The sequence below is a fragment of the Sciurus carolinensis genome, chromosome 3 (assembly GCF_902686445.1).
Source record: "Sciurus carolinensis chromosome 3, mSciCar1.2, whole genome shotgun sequence".
Classification (NCBI taxonomy): domain Eukaryota; kingdom Metazoa; phylum Chordata; class Mammalia; order Rodentia; family Sciuridae; genus Sciurus; species Sciurus carolinensis.
This window is the reverse complement of record NC_062215.1, coordinates 77,694,617-77,719,617: the sequence shown is the minus strand read 5'-3', so window position 1 is coordinate 77,719,617 and position 25,001 is coordinate 77,694,617. Positions and strand designations below refer to the sequence as shown.

At 44.2% G+C, this 25,001-nt stretch overlaps 1 protein-coding gene across 21 annotated transcripts in view; it reads right to left on the bottom strand.

The window, feature by feature from the left end:
- Positions 1–385: 385 nt before the first annotated feature.
- Positions 386–25,001, bottom strand: part of Clasp1 (cytoplasmic linker associated protein 1) — a 264,420-nt gene continuing 239,804 nt past the window's right edge. For all 21 annotated transcript variants that reach the window (XM_047546119.1, XM_047546120.1, XM_047546121.1 and 18 more), the window contains 4 exons: positions 23,741–23,869; positions 11,720–11,926; positions 10,395–10,511; positions 386–3,380 (listed from right to left, as the gene is read on the bottom strand). In XM_047546119.1, the coding sequence (XP_047402075.1) occupies positions 3,294–3,380; positions 10,395–10,511; positions 11,720–11,926; positions 23,741–23,869 (540 nt within the window). In that variant the 3' untranslated portion in view covers positions 386–3,293. The remainder of the gene's footprint in view (positions 3,381–10,394; positions 10,512–11,719; positions 11,927–23,740; positions 23,870–25,001) is intronic.

Genomic DNA, 25,001 nt, shown 5'->3' with positions numbered 1-25,001 from the left:
GTGTGGGGACCAACCTGCGGTCGGCAGCTCTTGGTCTAGTCTCAGCAGTCAAGGTCAAGGCTTTCTTTCTGCTTCCAACTTTTCTGGAAGCTAATGGTTCTCACCACTCAGATGAAGGAAATGGGGCCCAGAAAACAAGGGACTACTTACACATCTCCAGGGGAGCATGGCTGGGACATTACCACTGTCCTTGTCCCCAATCTTCCTACCCCACACATCACCAGCAGTTGGCTCCCAAGGGATGCCAGTCAGGTGGAACATTTCCCTGGTAGCTTGGCCTCTACATCATGAGGTGGTCCTCTCAAATTCCTTGGAAATACCTCTTGGTTTTGATGGGACAAGGAATCTGCAGGGCATGTTGGTGATACAGAAAGCAGCAATGCAGGATATTGAATTAAGTTTCATTTATTCTAGGGCAAACTCAAAAGGGTTTTTTTTGTTTGTTTTCTTTTTTAGCAAATCCTAGCACATTATTAACAAAAAAAATCTGTACATTTGCCATGATACACTTGAAAGTGAAACAAATAAGATATAAATACAGATATGGATGTAACATGAAAAAGCCCAAAAAAACCCAACAAAACAAAACAAAACACCCAACCTGGGGATGTGGGGACCATGCGTGTGAACACAGTGCCAAAACTATTTTGGTGGCTGATAGTTTTCAGAGCATTTCTTTTCTCATTTCCAAACATTGTTAGCAGAGTCTTGGGGTTCTAAAAAGTTCTTATTTGCTGTCTTTTAAAGTCGTAATATTATGCTTGATAAGTAAAGGGTGACAGGGAAAGAAAATGACTGATAAGACAAAATCATCTGCATTACCTGGGGGTACTGGGAAGCTAGTGTGAGCCACAGGAGGAGCAGCCAGGGGCCCTCTGTGGTGTCGGGTCCGTGAAGCACACGCAGTGCACTTGAAGAAAGCCGTGTGCCTTGAGGACCGGCCACACCTGCGGGACTGTGGTCTAAGGAAGGTGGCAGCAGCTTTCAGGGAAGCAGAGTCAGACGAACCGGCCCCTAACCACGGGGCAGGAGGGTTTTCAAGGCCCTGGACAGTCAGGTAGATGGGGAGGCAACAGTTTTGAGTGCTCTGCTCTGCTGTGTCCCACGGTTTCATCTGGACAGGAGCCCTGCAGGGGGTGGCAGCAAGGCAAGGCAGCTGCAGCTGTCAGGGTTCAGAGGGCAGCGTGAACACAGCCACCCTGGTGAGGTGGTGGCAGCATGCGAGTCTCCTCGGCGTGGCACGGTGGGCAGCGGTTTTCAGACTGAGGCTAAGAGACCTGTGAAGTGATTGTTCTCTCTCGCTAGTCAGGAGATTGAAGAGGGGGCAAGTGACATTCGAGGCTAGCCCTTTTTGAGTACGGGAGGACATCAGGCAATGTTTGGGAGCCTTCCAACTACACTGGGGATGTGGTGACCTTTTAGAAGCCAAAGAGTTCCAGAAGAAGGGTCTAACTGCATTAGGCCTAAGAAAACTCATAGATGACCTCACCAGGACGCGGGTTTCCACAACAGAGGAGCAACCAGAAGACACTGGGACTCTTATGAGAATATAAAAAGAAATCCCATTAATGAACTATTAACAAACAAGCAAACACACAAACAGTGTTTATCATTGAAAGTAAGGCCTGGTCCTGCTGTTTTGAGCCAAAGTCAGTCAAAAATAGTCAACCACTTAGAATTCACCCCTGAAGTTCCCTAAGCAGCAGCAGTGGGGTACTTGACACATGATAAGATATGCCCTACACACACACACACACACACACACACCTGGAAATTAGGGGCCTTCATATTCAGTGTTCCTAAATATATTATCTATCTTTCACAACTTCCCCTGTGGAATCTAGAGGGCCAGAGAAGGGAGTGGTGGAAATGGGGGCGGGGGGTGAGAAGCATACACTCGGGTGCCCCAGTCTTGGCTTTCAGTCCCTGCAGCTGTAGTGGACTCTGCACTGGGACAGCCAAGACCTCACTAAAATTAACATCTGAGGAAGCACTTTCCTTACAGAGGATCAGTGCAATCAGAGGATCTAACATAAGCAATGGCAGGTGACGTTATGATTGCATTAGACTGCCATTTGGCTTAAGAATTTTACTCAAGACTCATTTAATCAGAGTTCAAATTCATAGTCACTTTCTCTGTAGCAATTAGACTCTAAAGAGGTTAAAAAGGGGCCCAGAGGTTTCCCAGGGAAGGAAACAGACTCTAAAAGTGTCAAATCCTGTAGTTTTGCCATCTGCCACTCACCATAATGACTTTTTCTAGTACTTCAGCTTATAGAATTAAAAATGATTTGGATATACCTGGTTTATCTATACTTTTCTTTTCTTTTAATCCCAAATTACACAGAGAAGCCAAAACTGGGCTGGTAAAGTAGGTGTTTACTAGATTAGTTGAGAATATTTTAGAACTGAACAGCTTAGGCAAAGCTTATGGGGAGGGAAGAAAGATGGCACCAGATTTGAATCACTGACTTGGAGGTCCAGGGAGAATCCCCGTCTTGACAGCCATTCCCCAAGATCTTAGCAGGGAAACAGGTGGACTTATACCTTTTGTGCATCACACAATGCCCATTCAGACATCCCTGATGGATGCTATAAATTATAAGTATGGTTTGGACTTATACTTCAAGAATTCTTCTGAAATGGCAACTCTGGGGTAGGGGCATCTAAGGGGTTGTTCAGAGGGGGCATTCCTAATTCTGGGTTTGAAGCAGGACAGTTGGTTCCAGTCTTGGTGAGCTATGTGACAGACCAGCTTCCAGCTCCTCTCCTTTTCCTGCTAAGACTTGAGTTCCACTTTCAGGAGGTGGAAGACATGCACCCTTTCTTGGTGTCAGATGGGAAGAGGGTAGGGGGCTTTGTCTCACAAAGGCAAACTCGTGAGAATGAAAGCTAAGAATGAGGAACGTAAGGAACACCCCCCCCCCACAATCCGTTCTTAATTGGAAAAAAAAAAAAAAAAATGCTACTGTTTACCAAGCATTGGCTAGAGAGCTCTGATTGTTAAAAACTGCACCCCACATACATGGTTTTGTGATTGCAACAGGTGGTACAAGACGTGTGTAAGTATGGCTCTTGTTGTTTCTCATTCCTTTCGTTTCTACGAAGACTGCAATACAGGCCTTGCTTCTGTTACATTCAATACCAGTAAGATTCTACACAAAAGCTGGAAGGGACCAAAATACTGATTGTAATAAATATGTGCGGGCCTCCTCGTACTGACTGGGCAGCCGATGGGGGGGTCTGAGGCACCACCGATGGCGTCTGGCTCTGCACAGAGATTGGCACTGCCACTAGCTGTGCGTGGAGACGTCGGAGGAGGAGCTGCTGTTGCTATTGGTGGTCTGTGCCCTCTTTATGTATAAGTTTAGTAGCTTCATCTGCAGAGAGAAGATACAATGAGTTAGGAGGAAAAGCATCAGAGAATAAAACAAAAGAAAACAAACCACCCAGATGACCATCAGAAAAGAGCTTGCCCAATTCCCCTGTGGGGAACTCGTCACATGGATCTCCAACCGAGTGTTACCACTCATCACATGCACCTGCCAGGTGCTGGCCATAGCCTGGGGAGGAGCTCAGGACCTAAAGGACCAGAGAAAAGCAGTGGGCTATCACAAAAGAGGGAATGTGTCACAAGACAGCAGGCCACTGGGGCTTGGAGAAAGTTCTCCATGGGGCAGGCCACGCATCACCAGGGCAGCTGCAGCCCAATGGCCCCAGGGAAGTGCTGGGGATGGGATGGACAAGAGTGAGAACAGGGATAAGGATGAGGTCCAACTACAGATCAGGTCTGTGACTTCCATACTGTGTTGAAGTTCTTTCTTCCCCTAGTACTCCTCCTGCCTAGAGAAACCTGAGGCGTCTGAGGCCCATCTCAAAGGCCACCTCTTGAAGCCTTGCTCTCACCTGAGTCTGGATGGGTTCACCTTCCTCAAACCCTGTTGCTCTGGCTCCTTATTTGAACTCAGCGCACATGGCCTCATGTACGGTTAGTGTGTGTGTGTGGCAAGGGGCCTGCTTTTGCCCTCACAAGATTAGACCTCTGAGTTTCTATACAGCATCACAAAGTAACACTAACTCAGGTGGACAGAACACTTGGCAATGCAAGGCCTTGAATATCTCATTTGCTTTCAACTAAAGTCCCTTTAAATCCTCAAAACACATAAAACTGCAGGTGACATAGTAGGTACATAATAAACACTTGCTGAAAGCCACTAAATCAATCTATTATGCACAGAAGCAGCAGAATGTCCACATAAATCTAAGTAACACACAACTTATAAGATCACAGGAATTAGGAAAATCTTACTGTCCACAGCCCTTTATCTGTCTCACTCCAAGCAGGCTATGGGGCTGAGACAATTATAAACCTGCCCAGGGGAAGGACCTGATCTCCAGGATGACCCTGAGGACAGGCGTGTGGTAGTGCATGGGTGCACGAGCAGTGGAAAGGGGCTGCAGTGCTATGAAGCACCAGGTCACTGAGGCCCTGCCTGCCCCTAAAGGGGCCATCTGCTGGGTGCATCCTCCCACACCCTGACCTAGGTGCTCGGACACACATATCTACATGCAGACTGGAACACAGGGTGTACTAGGTGTCACTCAGTGGTCCACTCTGGGATCCCCCAGGGCAGGCTGTGCACTGTGTTCCTCTTCACCATGGGAAGCACTTTGTGCTAGCTTACGCTACACCATGGTTGGTTTTCAGTCCCTCACTTTTTATTTTATTTTTCTGTAGTGCTGGGGATGAAACCCAAGGTCTTGTATATACCAAGCATGTACTCTTACCACTGAGCTGGAACCCTGGCCTTTCCCTGCGTTTAGAGTCCTAAACGTGACTATAGTGGGTGGTGCTCCAATGATAAGTGTCATCACTCACAGGAATTTTAATGCTTAAGGCTCAATAGGTCCAGCAGAGTTTTAGAACCAACTCCTCCATTAACTAGTTGTGTGACCTTGGGCAAATCATTTTCTCAGCCTCAGATGCCACCTGCAAAATCAAAAGCAATGAGGACACTTGCAATGTGTCCTCTATGATCTCTCTGTGAGGAGACTGCTCCTATTCTTACCTGAGCTGCTCACACTGCCCTCCTACTCTCCCTCCACACACCGGGGACCCATCCTGCAAGCCTAGCTGGCTCCATTTCCCTCCTGCTCCAGTGGCCTGTCACCCATCCCTTAGGGCCTGTCCCACTGTGTCTTCTACAGGATGGTCAGGTTTCCTTTTGTGTCAAGTGTGTCCCCCAGCTGCATTTTCTGTCCTTCCAGGGCACAGCCTTTGCTCTTCCTGTGCACTCAGCTCAGTGTGGGGAAGAACAGTTCCCAGTACACGTTTGTTGGATTAAAGAGTTAAAAAAAAAAAAAAAAAAAAAAAAAAAAAGATCTGGAAGACAAGATAGGTACAGTTCTATGAAATCTGGTTATAAGTGAATTTCATATTTTCAACTCAAAATCACTAATGTATCCCTTTAGTTGGGTCTAGAATACAATTATAAGGAAAGTTCATAACATGGTGTGGATTGTTTACACAGAACTTTTACAATAATTATTGTATTTGAGCCTTACATAAATCCTCTAATATGAGCAGAACAGATTCTCTTCCCTTACAAAAGAAAAAACAAGGTTCAGAAAGTTTGTGGATAAGCTGGTATAGATTCAAGTTAGTATTTTAACTTTAGGATGTTAATGTAATTCCCACAGCAACAAAGACAGCTATAGAATATACACAAAAAGGAAAGGAGAAGGAACTCAAAATGTTTCACTACAAAAATTCAAAAAAGCCAAAGATAACAGTAATGTAGAAATAAGGAAGAAAGAGCTAACAATAAAAAGACAGATGTCCCTACTTATCAGTAATAACTTTAAATATAAACAGATTAAACCCTCCCATCAAGACAGAGAGTGGCAGAATAAATTAAAAAACATGATACAACTATACAGGGTCTACAAGAGACTTAGTTTAGATCCAAAGACAAATGGGTTTAAAGTGAAAAGGATATTTATGCAAATAGTAACCGGAGAGAAAAAACGGACCTGAAATCAAAAGAAGTGGTAAGAGAAAAAGGAGGATAATAAAATGATGAGAGAGAGCAGGCCAGCCGAGCTGAGCCCAGCTGGTGGCGGCACTTGCGAGGGTGCAGCACAGCTGGGCAGGCGTACTGGCCGTGCCTGGACGTCTGCGCCAACAACACGGGCCTCTGCTGGCACCTCTGCAGGGGCCCCCAGCAGTGAGTGAGTCCCCGTGAGCATCAGGGCTGGGGAGAGAGGAGTGTGCAGACAGCCTGGGAGCTACTGGGGGGTGGCGCCGGGTGGCCACACATAAAATATTTTGATAAAAGAAGAAACTACTTAAAATTCAAAATTTAAAGTGGGACAGTTCTAGTCTTCCGAATCAACTACAAATTCCTAGGCACTTCCTGAACTTTTCACACAGGTTGAAATTATTCTCTCTGGACCTTAAAAAAATGCTCTGTTGATTCTGTGGCAGTAGTAGTTTGCCATGGCATACATCAGTACATCAGTACTTGTTTCCTGTGTATAGTACTTCACAACGAAATTGGACAAGTAACAGAAGATCCATGTTTCAACTATGAAGACTTGGAGTACAGTGGTTTAAATATGGCTAGCTCTAATTCAGTAAAAAATTTATTTTAAGAAACAATTAAAACCAATTATAAACATACACACACACACACACACACACACACACACACAAGATTGAGTGCAGTTGGGTGCTGTGGTACATGCCTGTAACCCCAGGGACTTGGGAGGCTGAGGCAGGAGGATTCCAAGTTTGAGACCAGACTCAGCAACTTAGTTGCCGTAAGGACTTAGTGAGACCCTGTCTCAAAATAAAACATTAAAAAAGGGCTGGGACTGTGGTTCAGTGGTTAATTGACCTTGGGTTCAATCCCCGGTAGGTAAACAAAAAAAAAAAAAAAGAAAAAAAAAGTTTAGTACATCAAGAAGACAAAATAATTTTAAGCATTTATGTTATCTAATAATGGATCATCTAAATATATGAAGCAAAAATGAACAGAACAGACAGTCGGGAAACTTTGATATTTCACATTCTCAATATTGGTTAGAATAATGAGACAAAAGACAAGGAAATATAGGACTTGAACAATACAGTAAGCCAGATGCAATAAACCAGATCCAGTCAGAACTTCCCACCCACCAATGGCACATACATTTTTCTCAAGTGCATGTTTCCAAGCAAGTGGTGGGCCACAGATTCTCAGCAGATTAAAAAAAATATATATTTAGTTGTAGATGGACATAATACCTTTATTTATTTATGTGGTGCTGAGGATGGAACCCAATGCATGACGTGCTAGGCAAGTGCTCTACCACCAAGCCCCAACCCCAGCCCTCTCAGCAGATTTTAAAATATAGGGGGCTGGGGAGATAGCTCAGTTGGTAAAGTGCTTGCCTTGCATGCACAAGGCCCTGGGTTCAATCCCCAGCACCGCAAAAAATAAATAAATAAATAAATAAATAAATAAAATAAAATATAGGTATCACAAAAGGTATCTTCTCTAACCATAGTAGGATGAAGTCAGAAACGATAGAGGGAAAGCTAAAGAACTCATAAATACGTGGAAATCAAAAATATATTCTTAAAAGCCAATGAGTCAGTTGAGTGTGGTGGGGCACAACTACAAATCCTAGTCACTCAGGAGGCTGAGCTGGGGGATCGAAAATTAATTGCCTGGGCAACTTAGCAAGATCCTGTCTCGAAATTAAAAAGGGTTGGGGATATAGCTCCATGGTAGAGAGCGCCTGGTTCAGTCCCCAATAAGGCAAAAACAAAACAAAATTAAAAAACAAAACAAACAAACAAAAAAAACCCAGGGCTGGGGATATAGCTCAGTTGGCAGAGTGCTTGCCTCGCATACACAAGGCCCTGGGTTCAATCCCCAGCACCACACACACACATACACACAAACCCAGAAAGTTAATTAGAAAATCTTTTGAGAGAAATGAAAATGAAAGAAAGTACAGCATTCCAAGTTTCAGTCGGAATTTATAGCTGTGAATGCTTGCATGAATAAAGGAGACAAATCTCAAATCAATAAGAACAATTAAATCCAATCTAGTAGAGGAAGAAATAAAGGCAGAGCAGAGATAAATGAGAACAACAGAAAAATAATAGAAAAAAAAGGAACCAGAAGTTGGTTTTTTGAAAAGATCAACAAAGTTGCCAGATTTTTAACTAGGTGGACTAAGGAAAAAAAAAAAAAAGATGCAAGTTACAAAAATCAGAAGTGAATGTGGGGACATTATGACTAATTCCATGGGAATAAAAAGGGTTATAGGAGTATTATTAACAATTATATGCCCTAAACTGGACAAATCTAGATGAAATGAACAAATTCTAGAAACGTCAAAGACAGAATCACAAAGATAAACTTTGAACAGACCTGTAACTAGTAAGGAGAGTGAGTAGTTAAAAAATCTCCAAAAAATAAAAGCCTGAACCACATAACTTCATTGGTGAATTCTTCCAAACATTAGAGAACTAACACTAGTCTTCCTCAAACTTTTCCACAACATGGAAGAGAGAACGAACACTTTTAAACTCATTCTGCAACATTAGCACTGCCCTGTTGTTACAAAAGTCAGACAGACCCTACCATAAAACTACAGATGATATCTCTAATGAACACTGATGAAAAATTCTGAACAAAAGACTAGCAAACAGAATTCAGCATCAAATTTAAAATATCATATACAATGACCAAGTTAGATCTATTGATTTATTCCTGGAATGCAAAGATGGTTTAACTTATAAAAAATCATTATAATATACGATGCTAATAGAATGAAGAAAAAAAACTACATGACTATTTTAACTGATGCAGAAAAGTATCTGACAAAATATAATACCTTTCATGATAAAAACACTCAACAAACTAGGAACAGAGAGAAATCTACCTTGACCCATTAAGCCATACATAAACCATACATAAAAAAGTCACAGCAAAAATTATACTCAATGGTGAAAGACTGAAAACTTTTCTGAGATCAGGAACAATGTAGGAAAGCCTACTCTCACCACTCCAATATAGTACTAGATGTTCCAGCCAGAGCAATTAGAAAATAAAATAAAATAAAAATAACAAGTAAAAGTCATATTAAGGAGAAATGAAGTAAAATTTTCTTTGTAGATATTACTTTGTATATAGAAAACCCTAAAGATAACATACATATATTCTGTAAGAACTGTTAGAAATCGATTTAGTCAAGAGGATACAAAATCGCCAAGCAAAAATAATACGCAGGTTGGGGTGATAGCTCAGTAGTTGAGTACCTGTCTAGCATGTGTGAGGCCCTGGGTTCCATCCCAGCACCACAAGAATAAATACATAAATAAAAATTCTCCTACACTAACAATGAACAACCAAAAAAGAAAATGAAGAAAAAGGTTTACATATAATAACATCAAAAAGAATAAAATATAAGACATAGAACAAGGAGATAGAATACAAAGCCCAAAAGTAAACCCTCACAGGTGGTTAAATGATTTCTGACAAGGGTGACATGACCATTCAATGGGGAGAGGACAATATTTTTAACAAATGATGCTGAGAAAAAGAGGCATCTACATGTAAAAGAATGAAGTTCAACTCTTACCTAATACCAATGTACAAAAATTAACACAAAAAGGACAGACTATTCAAAATGGATTAAATCGAATGTCAGAGCTTCTCGAGTCGAGAACACTCTAAAAACAGCACAAGTGGCAGCAGAGTGAGAATCCAGTTCCTAGAGTCCAACCTCTGTGTGCCCTTGAGCAGGCCAGAGAGGATGACCATCCTTTTCCCACAGGGTCATTACACATGTCAAAGCCTGCCAAGAGTGTGGAACAGCTCCTGGAACATGGTGGGCACGGGGCAAGGGCCATTACTACTGCCAATGCCCACAAAGGACTCGGCTCTGATTCAGCAATTTGTTAAGCACTTCTGCAAATTCCTTAGTGCTCCTGTGAGAAATCAAGTTGGTTTCTGAACAAAGTTGTCTCTCTCCTGTGAATAAAATAAAAGTTAATTTATTTTGCAAAAGCAGGAGTTGAAGCAAATGATGTTGTATCATGTTAGCATTCCCTTATGACTTCACTAAATGGCTGGTCATTTTCATCCTACAAAAAATGCTTTGGGCTGGGGAGATAGCTCAGTCGGTAGAGTGCTTGCCTTGCAAGCACAAGGCCCTGGGTTCAATCCCCAGCACCGTCAAAAAAAAAAAAAAAAAATGCTTTTAGAGAAATAAGGTCGCGCTGAAACACACCCAATGAGGAAAAGCAGTCTGGAGTTCAGAGCTGCCATGGAGCAGGTTCACTCCAAGTTGGCAGGACCCAGGTGTGGGAGTCAGCCAGGTAACACTGTACATACCTTGCTCCCCGTGAGCTGTGCAAGGTGAGGTTTCAGGTCTTCTCCGATTACGGAATAAATTGCCACTAAGCAAAACACGCTGGCCTTACGCACGCTGCTTTCCGTGTTGTCATAACCCTAGACAGCCAAGGGGGACACAAAAAGGAAATCAGATCAAAGCCTTGCTTCGCAATTATTATCTCAGCAACACTTCTACCAACGCCCTCATACTTTAACCCTGGACTTGTCAGTCACGATCAGGACCTCTCTAGGATCTGCAACTGAATCCAGAGAGTTTTCACCCTAAAGGGGTATTAAGAGTGACCTGGTTCCTGGGTGCAGGGTAGGAAGGGGTGCGATCTGTCTGCCTCCACACAGTGCTGCTCTGTTATATGCCACCTCCAAAAAGATGCCATAAGAGAGATGAATGGAGAAAGGGAAGTTAAAGGGGAGAAATAACTGGTTTCATTCACATTTCTCACAATGCTAAAGCAAATTGCGTGTGTGAAAATACCTTTAAAGAAATGAGAACTACATCATTCACTACCATAGGCAAAGCTCTCCGTCCTCCAGTGACCATGGCACTGCTTGTGTCCCTGTGTCACAGATGCTCTGTCACATGGTCTGCCTCTTCCCTGTACCACACCCAAACAGGCCTACCTGCTGGTCTCCAAAGAGCCCGGAGGACTTTTTAGTTTTTATGCCTTTCCCTCTGGAATAATCCAGTCCTCAACTAAGTATTTAAATTCCCATTAAATGCTCAGCAAACAGAGGCATTTTTTAAATGGGAAGCCATTTAATAAATTCCTCTCTACCTTTCCCCACTGAAATCCTCTCCCCTGTCACCCCAACTTGAAAGCCATGTCTCCACTGTGATGCAGCACATGGCACTGTCACCTGTAGTAGCCATGTGGCTGCATCATATCCCATGACAGGCTGAAAGCCCCTGAGGTGAGGTCACACACATCTTCTGTCTGTCAGGGGATGTCTAGTTCACTGACTCACACATAGAAAAATTAAGTTTTGTAGGGCCTATGAGAGCAAGTACCCCATCTGATTCATACTCCATAGCTTACCTTGCCCATGGCTGGGGCCACAGGAGGTATGCAACAAAAATTTGTTGAAGGAATGAACAAAAAGAAATGATCAAAATATGTTTACAGTAAACAAAAGGTTCTTCTGTGAGCCACAGTTCTAGGCTACCAGGTGCCTTCCTGCTGCATGCAGAAGTGGGTGGACTAGATAGATGACACAGATCCTAAAGAAAGGGTTTCCGCCTGTGGTTTTCCCACCTGCCAGCTAGTAAAGGAGGGCAGCAAAGACCATGTGACCCGGGAGCAGCTCACCTGCAGTAAGCCCGGGATGATGTCCGCCAGGAGTTGCAGCAAGGACTCCTTGGCAATTCTCTCCACCACTTTGGTCTGCATCTTGATGGCGGCCAGGTTGATGGGGTAGTCGGCTGTCTGGATGATGGGGCAGAGCACTTTGATGCACTGCTCTGGGTGGATAGAACTGGCCAGTGTGGATGCAGCCTCCTCGGCAGCTCTCACCACCTGAAACACCAGGTACCCCAGGGTGAGCCCCACGTGCCTCAAGAGGAGAAAGAGAACACCACCACATTTCAGAGGCCAAAAGACAATGATCTCACTGAATGCTAGCAGGCAGCTATCACTTTCTCTAATACTGCTAAAGTGAAAGTAGAGTGGTGTGGAGGGTGATTTTAAAGAGGGCATTCTGATAAAAACTTCAGCACAGTGATTTTCTAAGCATGTCCTCCACCTCAGCAGTAGCAGAATCCCTGAGGCCTTGAGACTTCTTAGCCCACCCCAGACCTGCATGCAGGCTCGAGGTGGACCCTGACTAGAGCTGGGTCCCACAGGCTGTGTTATTAAAGCCTTCCAGTGGCTCTTTTTGAGATGGTATCTCATTGTGTTGTCCAGGCTGGCCTTGAATCCCTGGGCTTGAGTAATTCTCGGGTCTCCACCTGCCAGGTAGCAAGGAATAAGGATGAGCTCCGATACACTCAGTTTCCTTGGGTGATTCTTAAAACCAATGCTGGAGAATCTCTGCCCTAGAGGATTAGAACCTAAAAATGGAAATGCTTTTTAATGGTTGGTGGATCTCCACTGTGGTGGAGTCACCAGAGAGAAGCCTGAAGGAAATCAGAGTGCCTTTAACACTGCTATTTTCTCCAAGGGGCTCAACTACAAGGTGGGCTTGGGAGAAGCCTCTGGAAGTGTTCCTGGGAGTCTCTTGTGGAAAGCTGCTTTTCTTGGAATCTGTGCTCATGATACTCTCTCACCTCATACTTTTAACAAAGTGCATGAAATGACCACCTCATGGTCAAAGGAGCAGACTCTGACCACTGGAGAGCCACAAAAGACCCTTTGATAAGAAAGGGAACTAAGTGCAAAACCTGGTGGGGGTGGGGAGCATGCAGAGGGAGTGGTATAAAGAAGTTGGTTTGTGCTTAGGGATCTGAATGTCTCGCCACTCCCAGTCTCACCAGTCATAAGTGCTAATACTTCATTTCCTCATCTGTAAAATGGGGGTATCAGATGAATGATGAGCACTATTCAAGATAGTGCAGACATTCAGTAACTGATACTTCCTCCTATTAATGGCACAGGAGTGCATACATTATAGAAATGATAAATAAAGACACCAGCTATAAGCACGTATGGATTTTCTTATGAAGTGCAATGAAAACCTACTACTTTTCTCTTAGAGCCAACTCTGGACTTGGGATCCCACCCAGACTTCTCTGCATTGTAATCTGCTGCTCAAAATAGCTCAGTTCTATCTTTATACAGCAACGAAACAGGTTACCAACCTGAGGCTTCACTCATCCCAACTCTTGTGCTTTAAGCACAGGCTGACTCTGAAAACAGAGTGACAAACCTGGAAAACTATTTTTACTTGTGGGCCTGGACAGGGCACAGAAGTCACTGCACAGAGTGTGGGGGCGACACAAGCTAAAGGGCAGACAGGCCAGATCTGGTTCACAGGCCTGTTTTAGTCACTTTGAGATTCTGACTGAGGCGGTGCCTACCACCTGAGGGTCCTCTCTGCAGAAGAGGCAAATCTTTGGGACTCCCCAGCCGTGGTTCAGCCCCACCCTCAGCCTCAGGCTGCACTGCCCTGAGAACAGGGCTTGGTTCTGGAGCGTGCCTCATTGGTCCTTGTGTCAGCTCTGCTCTGTGGAACAGTAAAGGGAAATCCTTTCAAGAGACTGTGTGTGCCTCATTTAAAAGTAGATATATTCAACCCACGAGTGGGTGGGGAGGGTACACCTGTAATCCCTGTGGGAAGCTGATGTGGAGGATAGCAATTTTGAACCAACCTGGGCAACTTAGTGAGACCCTGTCTCAAAATAAAAAATAAAAAAGACTGGGGATATAGCTCAGTGCTAGGGAGCTTCTGGGCTCAATCCTCAGTACTGAACAAAAACCAAAACACCCCAAGAATGACACAGGGTAGCCAAGCTGCTATTGGTGGATTTTTCATTATGAAGCCCTGTGTGGGCTTTGGCCACTCATGCCCAGTTCCTGGCATTTATCGTTATACAAAACCTGGGGGAGGATATGTGCAAAAGGCTAACACTCCTTACCTCACGGTGCTGAGGCTACAGGGACCTTGACTTTCTCTACACTTTTTAGAATGCATTCTTAGCAAGGAAACTGCATTCATAAAAACGTACCTGTGTCCTTTTTAGGTCAGGCAAAGTGGCAGTCTCCAGGGCCTTGGTCCCAGAGTGCCATGCTAGAGAAGAAGGCAGACTCTTGGGTGTCTGCCTGCACTGATTCCAAGCCCTGGCATGGCCCTTGCATGGCTGTGGCAGTACTATCATTGTTGTAATCGTGGTAACAATCACTACCGTTCTAGCCTACCAACAGCTGACCCCACAGAACCCCTCTGCTGAGCTTGAACTCTCGCTGTCCCTCAGGTGTGGCTGCCACATGCACCCCTGCCCCTCTGAAGGTGTCTCTGACCATATGATTGACAACACTTTCCCCTCCCACTTTTCTCAGTCTGTCAGCCTGTGACCCTCACATGGCACCAGAGGCAGTCTACTGTACATTCTTGGAGACATTTCCATAAATGTTTCTTTTTACCAAATAGGCAGCAGCTAGGATCTTCCACGTGTACCTCAGTGCACAGGGAGACTGGCGTTGACAAGTTCAGTACTTACTGATGGACCAAGCTTCATGCTCCTGCCTGCCTGAGGACATGTCCCTCTTCAAAGAAACCCTATCTCCCTGAATTCTGAATGTCATATTTCTTTCTTGTCAATGGCCTTTTGAACTTTTCTGGAAAGACCTATTTCCTTGCAGCACTTACCACAGGTAGGAATCTTATGAGATGAGGTCACCCCCTAGCATCAGGCCAGCACTGGGGCACAGAGTGCACACACCTGTGGGGGCCCACCGTGGGATTACACATCAATCCTTTCAGGAGCTAAAATGGAGCCCTGGATCAGCACGGTTTCACAGTAAATACATGCCTGTCATCAGACAGATTCAGGAAGCTGAGGCAGGAGAATCACAAGTTTGAGGCCAGCCTGGGTAACTAAGGAAGGCCCTCTCTCAAAAATAATACTAGAACCAAACAAATAAAAAAGGTTGAGTGCTTACCTAGTACATGTGAGGCCCTGAGTTCCAACCTATCTTAGCACCACAAAAAAAAAAAAAAAAAAAAAAAAAAAAAAAGGAGGACACTAGCCAGGTGTGGTAGCAAACACCTGTAATCCTAGTTACTTGGGAGGCTGAGGCCAGTGGATCCAAGTTCTAGGACGGCCTGGTCAACTTAGTGAGCCCTTATTTCAAAATAAAATTTAAAAAGGGTAGAGGGTGCAGCAGCTTAGTGTTAAGGAGTACCTGCCCAACATGTATGAGGCCCTGGGTTCAATTCCTAGTGCCCCTATTCCATCTTCCAAATTGTAGATTTTCCCATCAGGTGTTCCAAAAGCCAAGTGTTATTTGGCCCTCTCCATGTGCATGACTTCCAACCTTTCTCTTAAGGAAGGCCTCCTTTCAGAGTGGGATGAGCACACTCTCGGTCCCTGTAGTGCAGCAGACAGGCCTCAGTCCAGGGCTCTGGTAAGCACTGGCTTGGTCTGGGCCTCAATTGTTTTAAACTCTAAGATTGGGATTTAAAACTACCTATTTTCACTGGGTACAGTGGCACATGCCTGTAATCCCAGCAGTTTGGGAGGCTGAAAGCAGGAGGATCGAGAGTTCAAAAGCAGCCTCAGTTACAGAGAGGCACTAAGCAACTTAGTGAGACCCTGTCTCTAAACAACATACAAAATAGGGCTGGGGATATGCTCAGTGGCTGAGTGCCCCTGAGTTCAATCCCTGGTACCAAAAAATAAATTAAAAACAAAAACCAAAAACTACCCACTTCCAGTTATCTGTCAAGGAGAGAGAACACACAACTACCTTGGTACGTTCTAGCTGCAGCACACATGACAGCTACAGCCAGGTCTGGTAGCAGACCAATAGCAGCGGTGTAGTGTGGCAGCAGAGGTGCCACCTCGGGGCTGAGCACCACTCTGGGAGCTGTCGGGTGTTGGAGAGCAGAGCTCTATCCCACCAACCTCCCCCAGAGGAAGAGTTCCGTACTGACTGATGGATGAGCTCTAACCCCTGATGGAATGGCCACGCTCGACATCCTGAGAATGAGAAATGCTGCGAGCCCTTTCCTGTCAGCTGGTGCTGACACCAAGCTGGGTCTGCCCTCTCCCACGATCTCTAAAATGCCAACCTGAGGACTGGGCCCCTGGTCTTCTGTAAGGCCTGGTTCCTTCCCTGCCCACACCCTGCCCAGCCCTGTCCCTCACTCACATTCTTTACTTGGCTGCCAAGTGATCATTCAGGACTCACTTCCACAGAATCCCGGAGGACCCATGTGCATGTATTACCACTGTAAATGTCTTGTCGAAATCTCTTTCACTAGATGAAAAGTTCCCTGAAGGCAAGGTCCCATCTTGGTCATCTTTAACCGAATTTCCCCTTCTCAGTTGCTGCAGGTCCCTAAGGCTGTCCTGTGTCCACAGCATATCCAGGAGAGAAGCATGTGGCTGAACTACATAGAGTGAAGCAGATGGTGAGCCACGAGGACTGGCGAGACAGCCCTTCTCCTCCCTATTTCAGTTCAGCAATGAGATGGAGCTCTGAAGATACTGGTTTCTACTGTAACAAACCACAGTGTATTACAGTGTACTGGTCAGAAAGCTGAGGAACTTCTCGGCCTTTGTGTTTAAAATTGGGGAAAAAAAAATGAAAGGATCAGAAAGACACAGGATGATTTGGATAGTAAATCTAAGTGAGAAAATATGGCTACACAGGAATTGAGTTTAAGATCCCACTAAGAGGTGGGAGCCAGCTCAATGAGCAGAAAGAATGTGGAGACGGGGTGATTCAAGTCCCAGGAGTGTCACTTTAGTCTTGACAAAAGCAAGCTAATAGCCTCCTGGTATCCCTCAGCCATGAAGTTTCCCTTCTCTTCCCCCACCTCCCATGCTCTACTGCTATTCAGTTTCCAGTGAATTACTCTTTAGTAAGTGCTGGGGAGACAACTGTTTCAGATCTGCTGAGCTGAAACCCACACTCAAGGAGAACTTCCGCTCAGGAAATTGCAGGAATTCAGTAGTGCCAGTGGCACAAGCCTGAAAACCAAGGGACCTGGGAGACTGAGACAGGAGGATCACAAGTTCAAGGCCAGCCTCAGCACTAGCAAGACTCTGTCTCAAGTAACAGAAAAGGTCTGGGGATGGAGCTCAGTGGTAGAGTGCCTCTGGGTTCAATCTCCCCAGTACTGTAAAACAAAACAAAGCAAAATAAAACCCCTGTAGCAAGTGTACAGGATGCCTACATGAAGCATTTTATTAAATGCATTAAACACTAAGTTTTCTGAAAATAAAATGCCAGAAGCTACACATTAAGATGGGGAGCTTAAGGCCGCTCCTTTACTGGGGTGAGAGAAAGTTTCCCAGGACAGACACTGACTTTGGCAAGGGAGGCTGGTGTTCTTGACTTCCCTCCGTATGCCAAACCCCTGGCTTTGGCGGGCTTCCCAAATCAGGGTGAACTTTAGGTTTTGCCCTGTGTTCTATGTAACATAAGAAGCAAAGATTATAAATGTAAGCAAACAGAGCAAAAGTAAACATGGGCAACAGAAAGAAAGGAAGACAATACTGCTTAGTAGACAAGGAAACCAGAAGAGGTGAGGATCTTTTTATAAGGAGCGGTCGTATTAAGAGCAGGAGCAAGTAGACTCTTGGGTTATAATTTGTCTTGGAGAAATCAAATTCTATTTCGATTCTGCTTATTTTGCCAATGTCTGGTTAGAAAGTTAAGAATTCCTCCTTTTCAAAGTTAAAAAGATAACAGTGTCTAGGTAGGAAGAGTATAAATTTTTACGTTTAGTTTTTTAAGAAAATGGAATCATTACTCAGAATTCTGACGAATGTTTGCTTAAAGATAAGGTTTCTTACTTTTAGAAGCACAGAAGTTCTTCACATGTGGACTGCTTGTTTTAAATTCACAAAGTTTGATTTGGCTCTGTCTCAGACACATCAGGACAACTGTTGATTTTTTTTTTTTTTTTTAAAGAAACATCCAAAAACAACAATGACTGGAATCAAAAAACTTTCCCAGTAGGGTACCTGGAGTTTATAGCTCCTGGATCTTTTGGAAGCTGGGGAAAAGATTGGCGCCACCTTCTGGAAACTGTTAGAAAGACCTTATAAAAACATAATGGACATGAATTTCAGTACCCACCAGCAGAGTGGATGAAAAAGATCAATCCCAGACTGACACTGAGGCAAACTGAGACTGTGGTGGAGTTAGCCTGGGAACAAGCCCTCATTGGGGTGCTCAGATCGAGAGGGCAGAGAGAAGAGAAGCTCCAGGATCTGTTTGAAGACCTGAATTTGGGACTGTATGTCAAAATGACAGGGAAATCCTGATGGAGAATTTAAAAATTATTTTGTATTACAAAATCTCATCATCCACCTCTATTTGATGAGTGTTTTCCCCTGAAATACACACACACACACACACACACACACACAGGATGAGGGCTTCGAAGACCATAAGGGGACAGCATCAGAATGAGGTGATTTCTCACAAGACCTGGAAAGGCAGACTTAGGGCAGCAGTTTCTTTTCTTTGTTTTTCTTTTTGGTATCAGAGATTTAACCACTGAGCCACATCTCTTTCATTTTGGGAGAGGGCCTTCACTAAGTTCCTTAGGGCCTCTCTAAATTGCTGAGGCTGGCTTTGAACTTGTGATCCTCCTACCTCGGTCTTCCAAGCCACTGGGATTATAGGTGTGTGCCACCACATGTGGTTGGGGTAGCAGTCTCTATCTTCAGATGTGGTAAGGCAAGGCTCAGGTGGCAGACTGATGCTACTGTACGCTAAGGGGTACAGCTGGGGCCAACAGGGGCAAATGAAGAGGGGCTGGGAGGACAAAGAAGTAGGATGGACCTTCCAGGAAGTGCTGAGCATCAGGCTGGGAGCTCCTCTTCTACAAACCCTAACAGTAGTCAGTATCTGTCTCCAAACCCTCATGGTGTTCTCCAGCCCAAAAATGATAATGGAACAGCTGCTCCAGCGCGGATATGCACTCACACCAGGTATTGGCCCAAAGATACAAGCTGTATTTATACTAGGAGTTTGAGTTTACTTGTTTTGTAGTACTAGGGACTGCAACCAGTCATAGTCCATCATGAGCCACATCCCAAGCCATTTCTAAAAATTTTGAAACAGGGTCTTGATAAATTGACTAGGCTGGATTTGTAATCCTCCTGCATAAACCTCCCAAGTAGCTGGGATTATAGGGGTGTGCCTCTGTGGCCAGCTACCTAATTAAATTTAAATGGCCTCAGGTATATTTAGAAAAATAGTTATATCTGCTTTGTATAAAATTAAAAAAAACTTGACAGGTCTAACAAAATCAGTCTACTTTCTTTAATGGAAGAGGGTAAAAAAAAAAACCCACTATCTTTTTTTTTTTTTTTTTTTTTTTTGCGATGCTGGGGATTGAACTCAGGGCCTTGTGCTTGAGAGGCAAGCACTCTACCGACTGAGCTATCTCCCCAGCCCAAAACCCACTATCTTTAAGATTCAATGGTGCCAGACACTTTATCACACCTGGTTATCATGGTGTCCCTGCCAGGCAGGAAATGAAGAACCTTACCCTCCCCAGCTAGCATCCAACCACTTTAGACATCCAGAGTGTCTAAATTACACACACAATTGTGTAATTACACAGATAATTGTCTTAACTGCAATTACACAGCCAAGAGCTAGCAAGAGCAGCCTGTAAACCCAGGCCTTCCAACTACAAAGTCAAAAGTTGTGCAGTTCAGCAGTGGCCCTTTCTGAAGTCACAGGTGCTATCAGATGGAAGTCATGCCTGGCTCCTAGGAGGGTTGCTTCAACCACAGAGGACGAATTACTTCCTCAGCCCTGAACAATAGCCACCCCATTCAGAACCAGATGCTGGACTTGGCGCTTTATCATAACCCTGTAAGATAGGCCAGGGATCCACACTTGACATGGAGATCATGATGACTAAGAAAAATGTAGTCCTGTTCAGCAGGATTCAACCCAGGCATGTCTTCCAAGTCCATGCTCCCTTGGCTGGGCTGCCTGGGATCCCAGCTAAGAGTTCTCTCCCTGCCTGCTCCTTCTGGGCTGATCTCAGATCCTATTCTCCTTTGGGTACTCTTCCCTGACTATTTTAGCCCACTCTAAAAATATGCTGCTCCTCACTTTAAAGCACACATTGATAGTTTGCTATAATGAACTCAAGGACACTGCAAGCTCTTTAAAGACTGTATTCCTACCCCCAACTGCCCCTGCTGCCATCACAAAACATTGACCAGAGTTTGCTATTAGTGTCAGACTCAGCAACTTGGAATTGCTCAATGAAACTATCTAGGTTTTTGTTTTTGTCTGTTTATTAAAAAGCAAGAACTTCCAAAGGAAATGGGGCTTCTGGTCAAATCCCAAGGTTGGACCCATGGAAAACTAGAGATTTAGAATTGAGGAGGATTTAGGTTTGTTACTCAATAGCAACTTTTACTATCTTGAAGCTGGATGGGACATATATAGCCACCTTAGTCCACTCCCTGAGCTAAAAGGAAAGGAGAAAGCAAAGTCTGGAGAGGTGCTGTGATTTTTCCAGGTCCCCTGAGTGTACTATTCCCTAGAATCACTGACACACATAGGAATTGCCCTGCCATTCCTGTGATGGGGGTCTGGTTATGACGATGTCAGCTCAAAATTACAGTAGGCCTCTGCAGCAGAACACCAGCTCAATAACATGCCTCCTCTGGCACATCTGCTTTTCTCTGGCCACAGTATCTATCAAAAGGATTGCATAAAACACAGCCAGCTGGTGGGGCAAAGGCAGACAACTAGTCCTAGGAAATTCTCTTATTTTAAAACTAACTTTGATATGATTTCACTTTAAATTCCTTAAAGTCATAAAATACAAAATTTAAATGGAAATGATTTAAAAAATAAAATCTCACAGGCATAATACTGATTATTTTATGTTTATCTAAGAATCCAACTTCCCCAAACAAGCCAAACCACCTGAAGCTGAATTCTAATATCTTAAACACTAAGATTTTCGGTGTGTGGTCAGAAATATTTGGTGGTCCAATACAGTGACATGAAATGCTATTATTTTCCTCTCTATTTTAATTAATTTGTTAATTTCTCCCTGGGTACTGGGGATTGATCTCAGTCTTGAACTTGGAATCCTCCTGCCTCTGCCTCCTGAGTAGCTAGGACTAAAAGTATGTGCCAGTATGGCTGACTTTAAAAAAACTGTTTGAGACAGGGACTCATTATGCCTCCAAGTGGCCCTGACCTCCCAGGGTCAAGTGATCCTTCTACCTCAGCCTCCTGAGTAGCTGGGACTACCAGTATGCCATAGCACCTGGCTAACATTTTCCTCTTTTTTTTTTTTTTTGCAGTGCTAGGCATTGAATCCAGGGCCTTGTGCTTGCAAGGCAAGCACTCCACAAACTGTGCTACCTCCCCAGCCCCATTTTCCTCTTTTAAGTGGGCAAATGTAACTGAATATTCACTGATGTGGCCAACTCAGAAAAATCTAACTCTAATAATAGAAAATCCTCATTGATGTTAGAATGTCTTCAAGAAGTATAGTTGGCACTTCTTTCTAGTTTAAGTAGAACATTTACCCCATGTTCTTATTTCATGCTGAAGTCTGGGTTTCATCTGGGATTATAAAACAGACTGCTTCTTTCAAGACAGAAATTCCAAAAGAATATGCTCTGCAAGTACTGATCAGGCAGGAAAACTCTGTGTGACTGTAGAATAACTGGGCCAAGAAATACTCCGGATCCCTTCCATTATGTGTCTGTAATCTAAGTACTCAAGAGAATGTAGCAACTAGAGAAAAACTATGTGCAATATTGATGTGCCAACAAGATGGCTACCACACAAAGTTTACGTGCATCTAACTATTCTGCTCTAAGAACCAGAAATCAGGAATGAAGCTAGCTTGATTAAAACGAAAGAAAGACTTGAAGAATTTTAAAGGAAAAGTGAAAACCAAACCTAAAACCTAAATACACAGGTGCCTAAGTAGCTTCTGGCAGTGTGACAGATTGCAGTTTCAAGAGGGAACAGCAAGGGTACACAGTCAAGGTGAGTTTGAAAGTATGCAAAACAGGGGAGTCTGCCAACATGGGTGCTTCACTCAGAACACAAAGTCTCCTCCACTGGCTGTGTCACCTTACTGATGATAGCAGTGTGGGGTGTGGGGACCCTCAGGTTACAGGAATTCCACCTTAACACAGTGCTGCTACATTTATTTGAGGCAGATTTTCTGCTTTTCCCTTGGTCAGTTTAAGGGCATTGCATCCAGAAGAGTTTTCTCTTCTAGATCATTCGTTTTGCAGGGAAAAAGCAAAATACCCCCCCCCCAAAAAAAAAAAAAAAACAAAAAAAAACCAGTAAATAGCAAACAGATGACTTAATTCTATTAACTAACCCTTCTTATAGTCCACTGTCCAAGTTTTCAAGATCTGGTTTAAAGACAGACACCTGGCAATGGAACAGTCAGTACATGCCAATGACTGTCACAAGCTTATGGTTTCACTTTAATCTTCCATTCAAACATGTCCTTCACCATGAAAGCAACCATTATTATCCAGGTAAAAAAGAATCAATTTCACTTCACTTTTTGAAGGACAAACTATTATGGTTTAAAAAGAAATCAAGTCAGCACAGGCCAGCTGTCCCTTACAAGACCAAGACCTGGTTCACAGCTTGGTTCTGCCAGAAACTGCTGGGCAGGCTCCTCTGGGACCCTCCTTTCTCATCTGGGAATACTTTGGTTGATTATATTAGCATATTCAATCCTCATTTTTAAGTGCCCTGTTGCAAATGGAAATGTTTTGTTCAAACATTAGTGATTCGCACCATCACACAAACAAGTCAGGTTTTGGAGCACAAGTTATTAGTTGGAAACACACCTATTGCCTATGTACTCTGTGCTGTGCTAGGACTCATAGGTGGAGGGATGCCAGCCAGAGGAGGAAAGCTGCCCCTGCTGAGCTATGATCATGGTGATCTGAGAGGTCAAAACCACCACTGTTCAAGTAGTCACATAACTGTCAAAAAGAAAAACCTCATGTAGGATCTCATTCTTTGGATTTTGTTCTTTTGTGGTGCTGGGGACCAAACTCAGTGCTGTCACTGAGCTACATTCCCAATCCTAGGGACTGATTCTTTCTGTAGAACTGCTCTAATCACAAGTCCCTTAATCCACAAACAAGCTTATAAGAGAATAGTGCAAGAGCCAAGAGAGTGAACCAAGCAAGCAGTTATGTCACACTGGGGTCAAACCAACTGCTTCTCATCTTAAATTTTCTAACATTCTAAATACACAAGTCTGTTTTCCACAGTCCTGTTACTAAAGGGTATTGCTGAACTCATCTGTTTAGGACAGCTGCCCACTTTCTATAGGCCTCTAGCCACTCTCAGAACTGTTGAGCCAGGTACTGAACAAATCAACAAGCATAAGCTGGGTGTCTGCCAAGAATCCACTGTCTGTGACACATGTGTAATTCACAGACATACATCCTGCCTGCTCTCCAACAAGCAGCTGAGGTCCCGGGTCCTGGGAACCAGAGGGATGCTTTGCTGGCATTTTAAAAGTGCCCACTGCTTAGCCACAACGATGGCAATGGAAATTTCACACTGTACAATGGGTTGAGCTCAAAGGAAGGGACTCTCTTTTTCCAGTCCCCTCTCCACCCCTATCTGAACCCCAGCTCCATCTATTCAGCACCCCAGGCCATGGGTCTGGCTCACCTCCTTGTGGGAGTCTTTGTGGGCTTCCAGAGTCTTCATGATCGTCAGCTCAGCGTAGTTTTTGAATCTTGCAGGCTGGTTTCTCAGAATTTCCCGCAAAACTCTCAATGCCAGTGCTCGAATTGAATGCTAGGGTACGAGAAGAAAAGAAACCCTTAGCAAACAGTACACACCCTTGAGGACCCATACCAGCCAGCAGAGTCCATAGGCCCAGCACCTAATTCTGGGTTCTCTGGCATCTCACAGACCCTTCTACACACACCACATGGTTTACTTGACAGGGACTCTCTAGACAGTTAGCTCTAGGAAGGCAAGCACTATGTGGCACAGTGGCATCCCCAACCCAGCAAATGCTTCTCGAATGAGCCTTGCACTATAGACCGAGAGAGGATGATACATCTGAGTTCATTATTAGTTTCCTGGGATTTCCAGATTGCCTGAGACTTCAATATATAAATTATGCTTCTGTAAAATGTACCAAAGGACAAACACAAAGCATCTAACCCTTTCCTACTAGACATGGTCTGTGAGACCGTGAACTCTCTAAAGACAGCTGGAGACCTACCAGTACTCCTGACCTTCTACGTGATGAGATCATGATGGGTTCAGGCCCAGAGTTGTTTAAGGCCTGAGTCATGTGTCTGGAGGAAAGCCATCCCAAACAGACGGCTAATCTCAAGAAAAGAGAATGGAGTTTACACCAAACACAGCCAAGAAGTACATCCTGATTCTTTGTCACTCATCTGTACAATATGCCCATGAACACACAATCACCTGCCCTCCACATGTCATCATTTCATCTCCTGATGGAGCCCGGCTAAGTGTGACTGTTTCCTCAGCCAGCACTAGGGTGCAGAAGAAGTGAAAGCAGACCTTTTATTACCATTCTTCTACCTTACATGAAAGCACTGATTATGCCACCCTCTCCTCCTTCTCTGCCACGGGAGTCATCATGACGACCCTGGGCCTGGCCTGGTTAGTTTCTCCCAGTCCTACCCTGCTAGCCCCTCACCACACCCTCTTGTAGTTGTTTTTGCTAGCCTACACAAAGCCAATGTGGAGGGATGGATTTTTACTTCTAAGAAGTTTAATTCTGGCAATTTCCAACATCTATTCCCATCTCTATATAAGGGATCAGCTCCACAGGTGAGAAGGTAGGACTTTGACTAGATTATTACCTTCTTTCAGGGTGATCTACTAAGTCCCATGTGTATGTCACAGTCAAATGTCCCAAACACCGAGTATGTCACATTCAAATGTC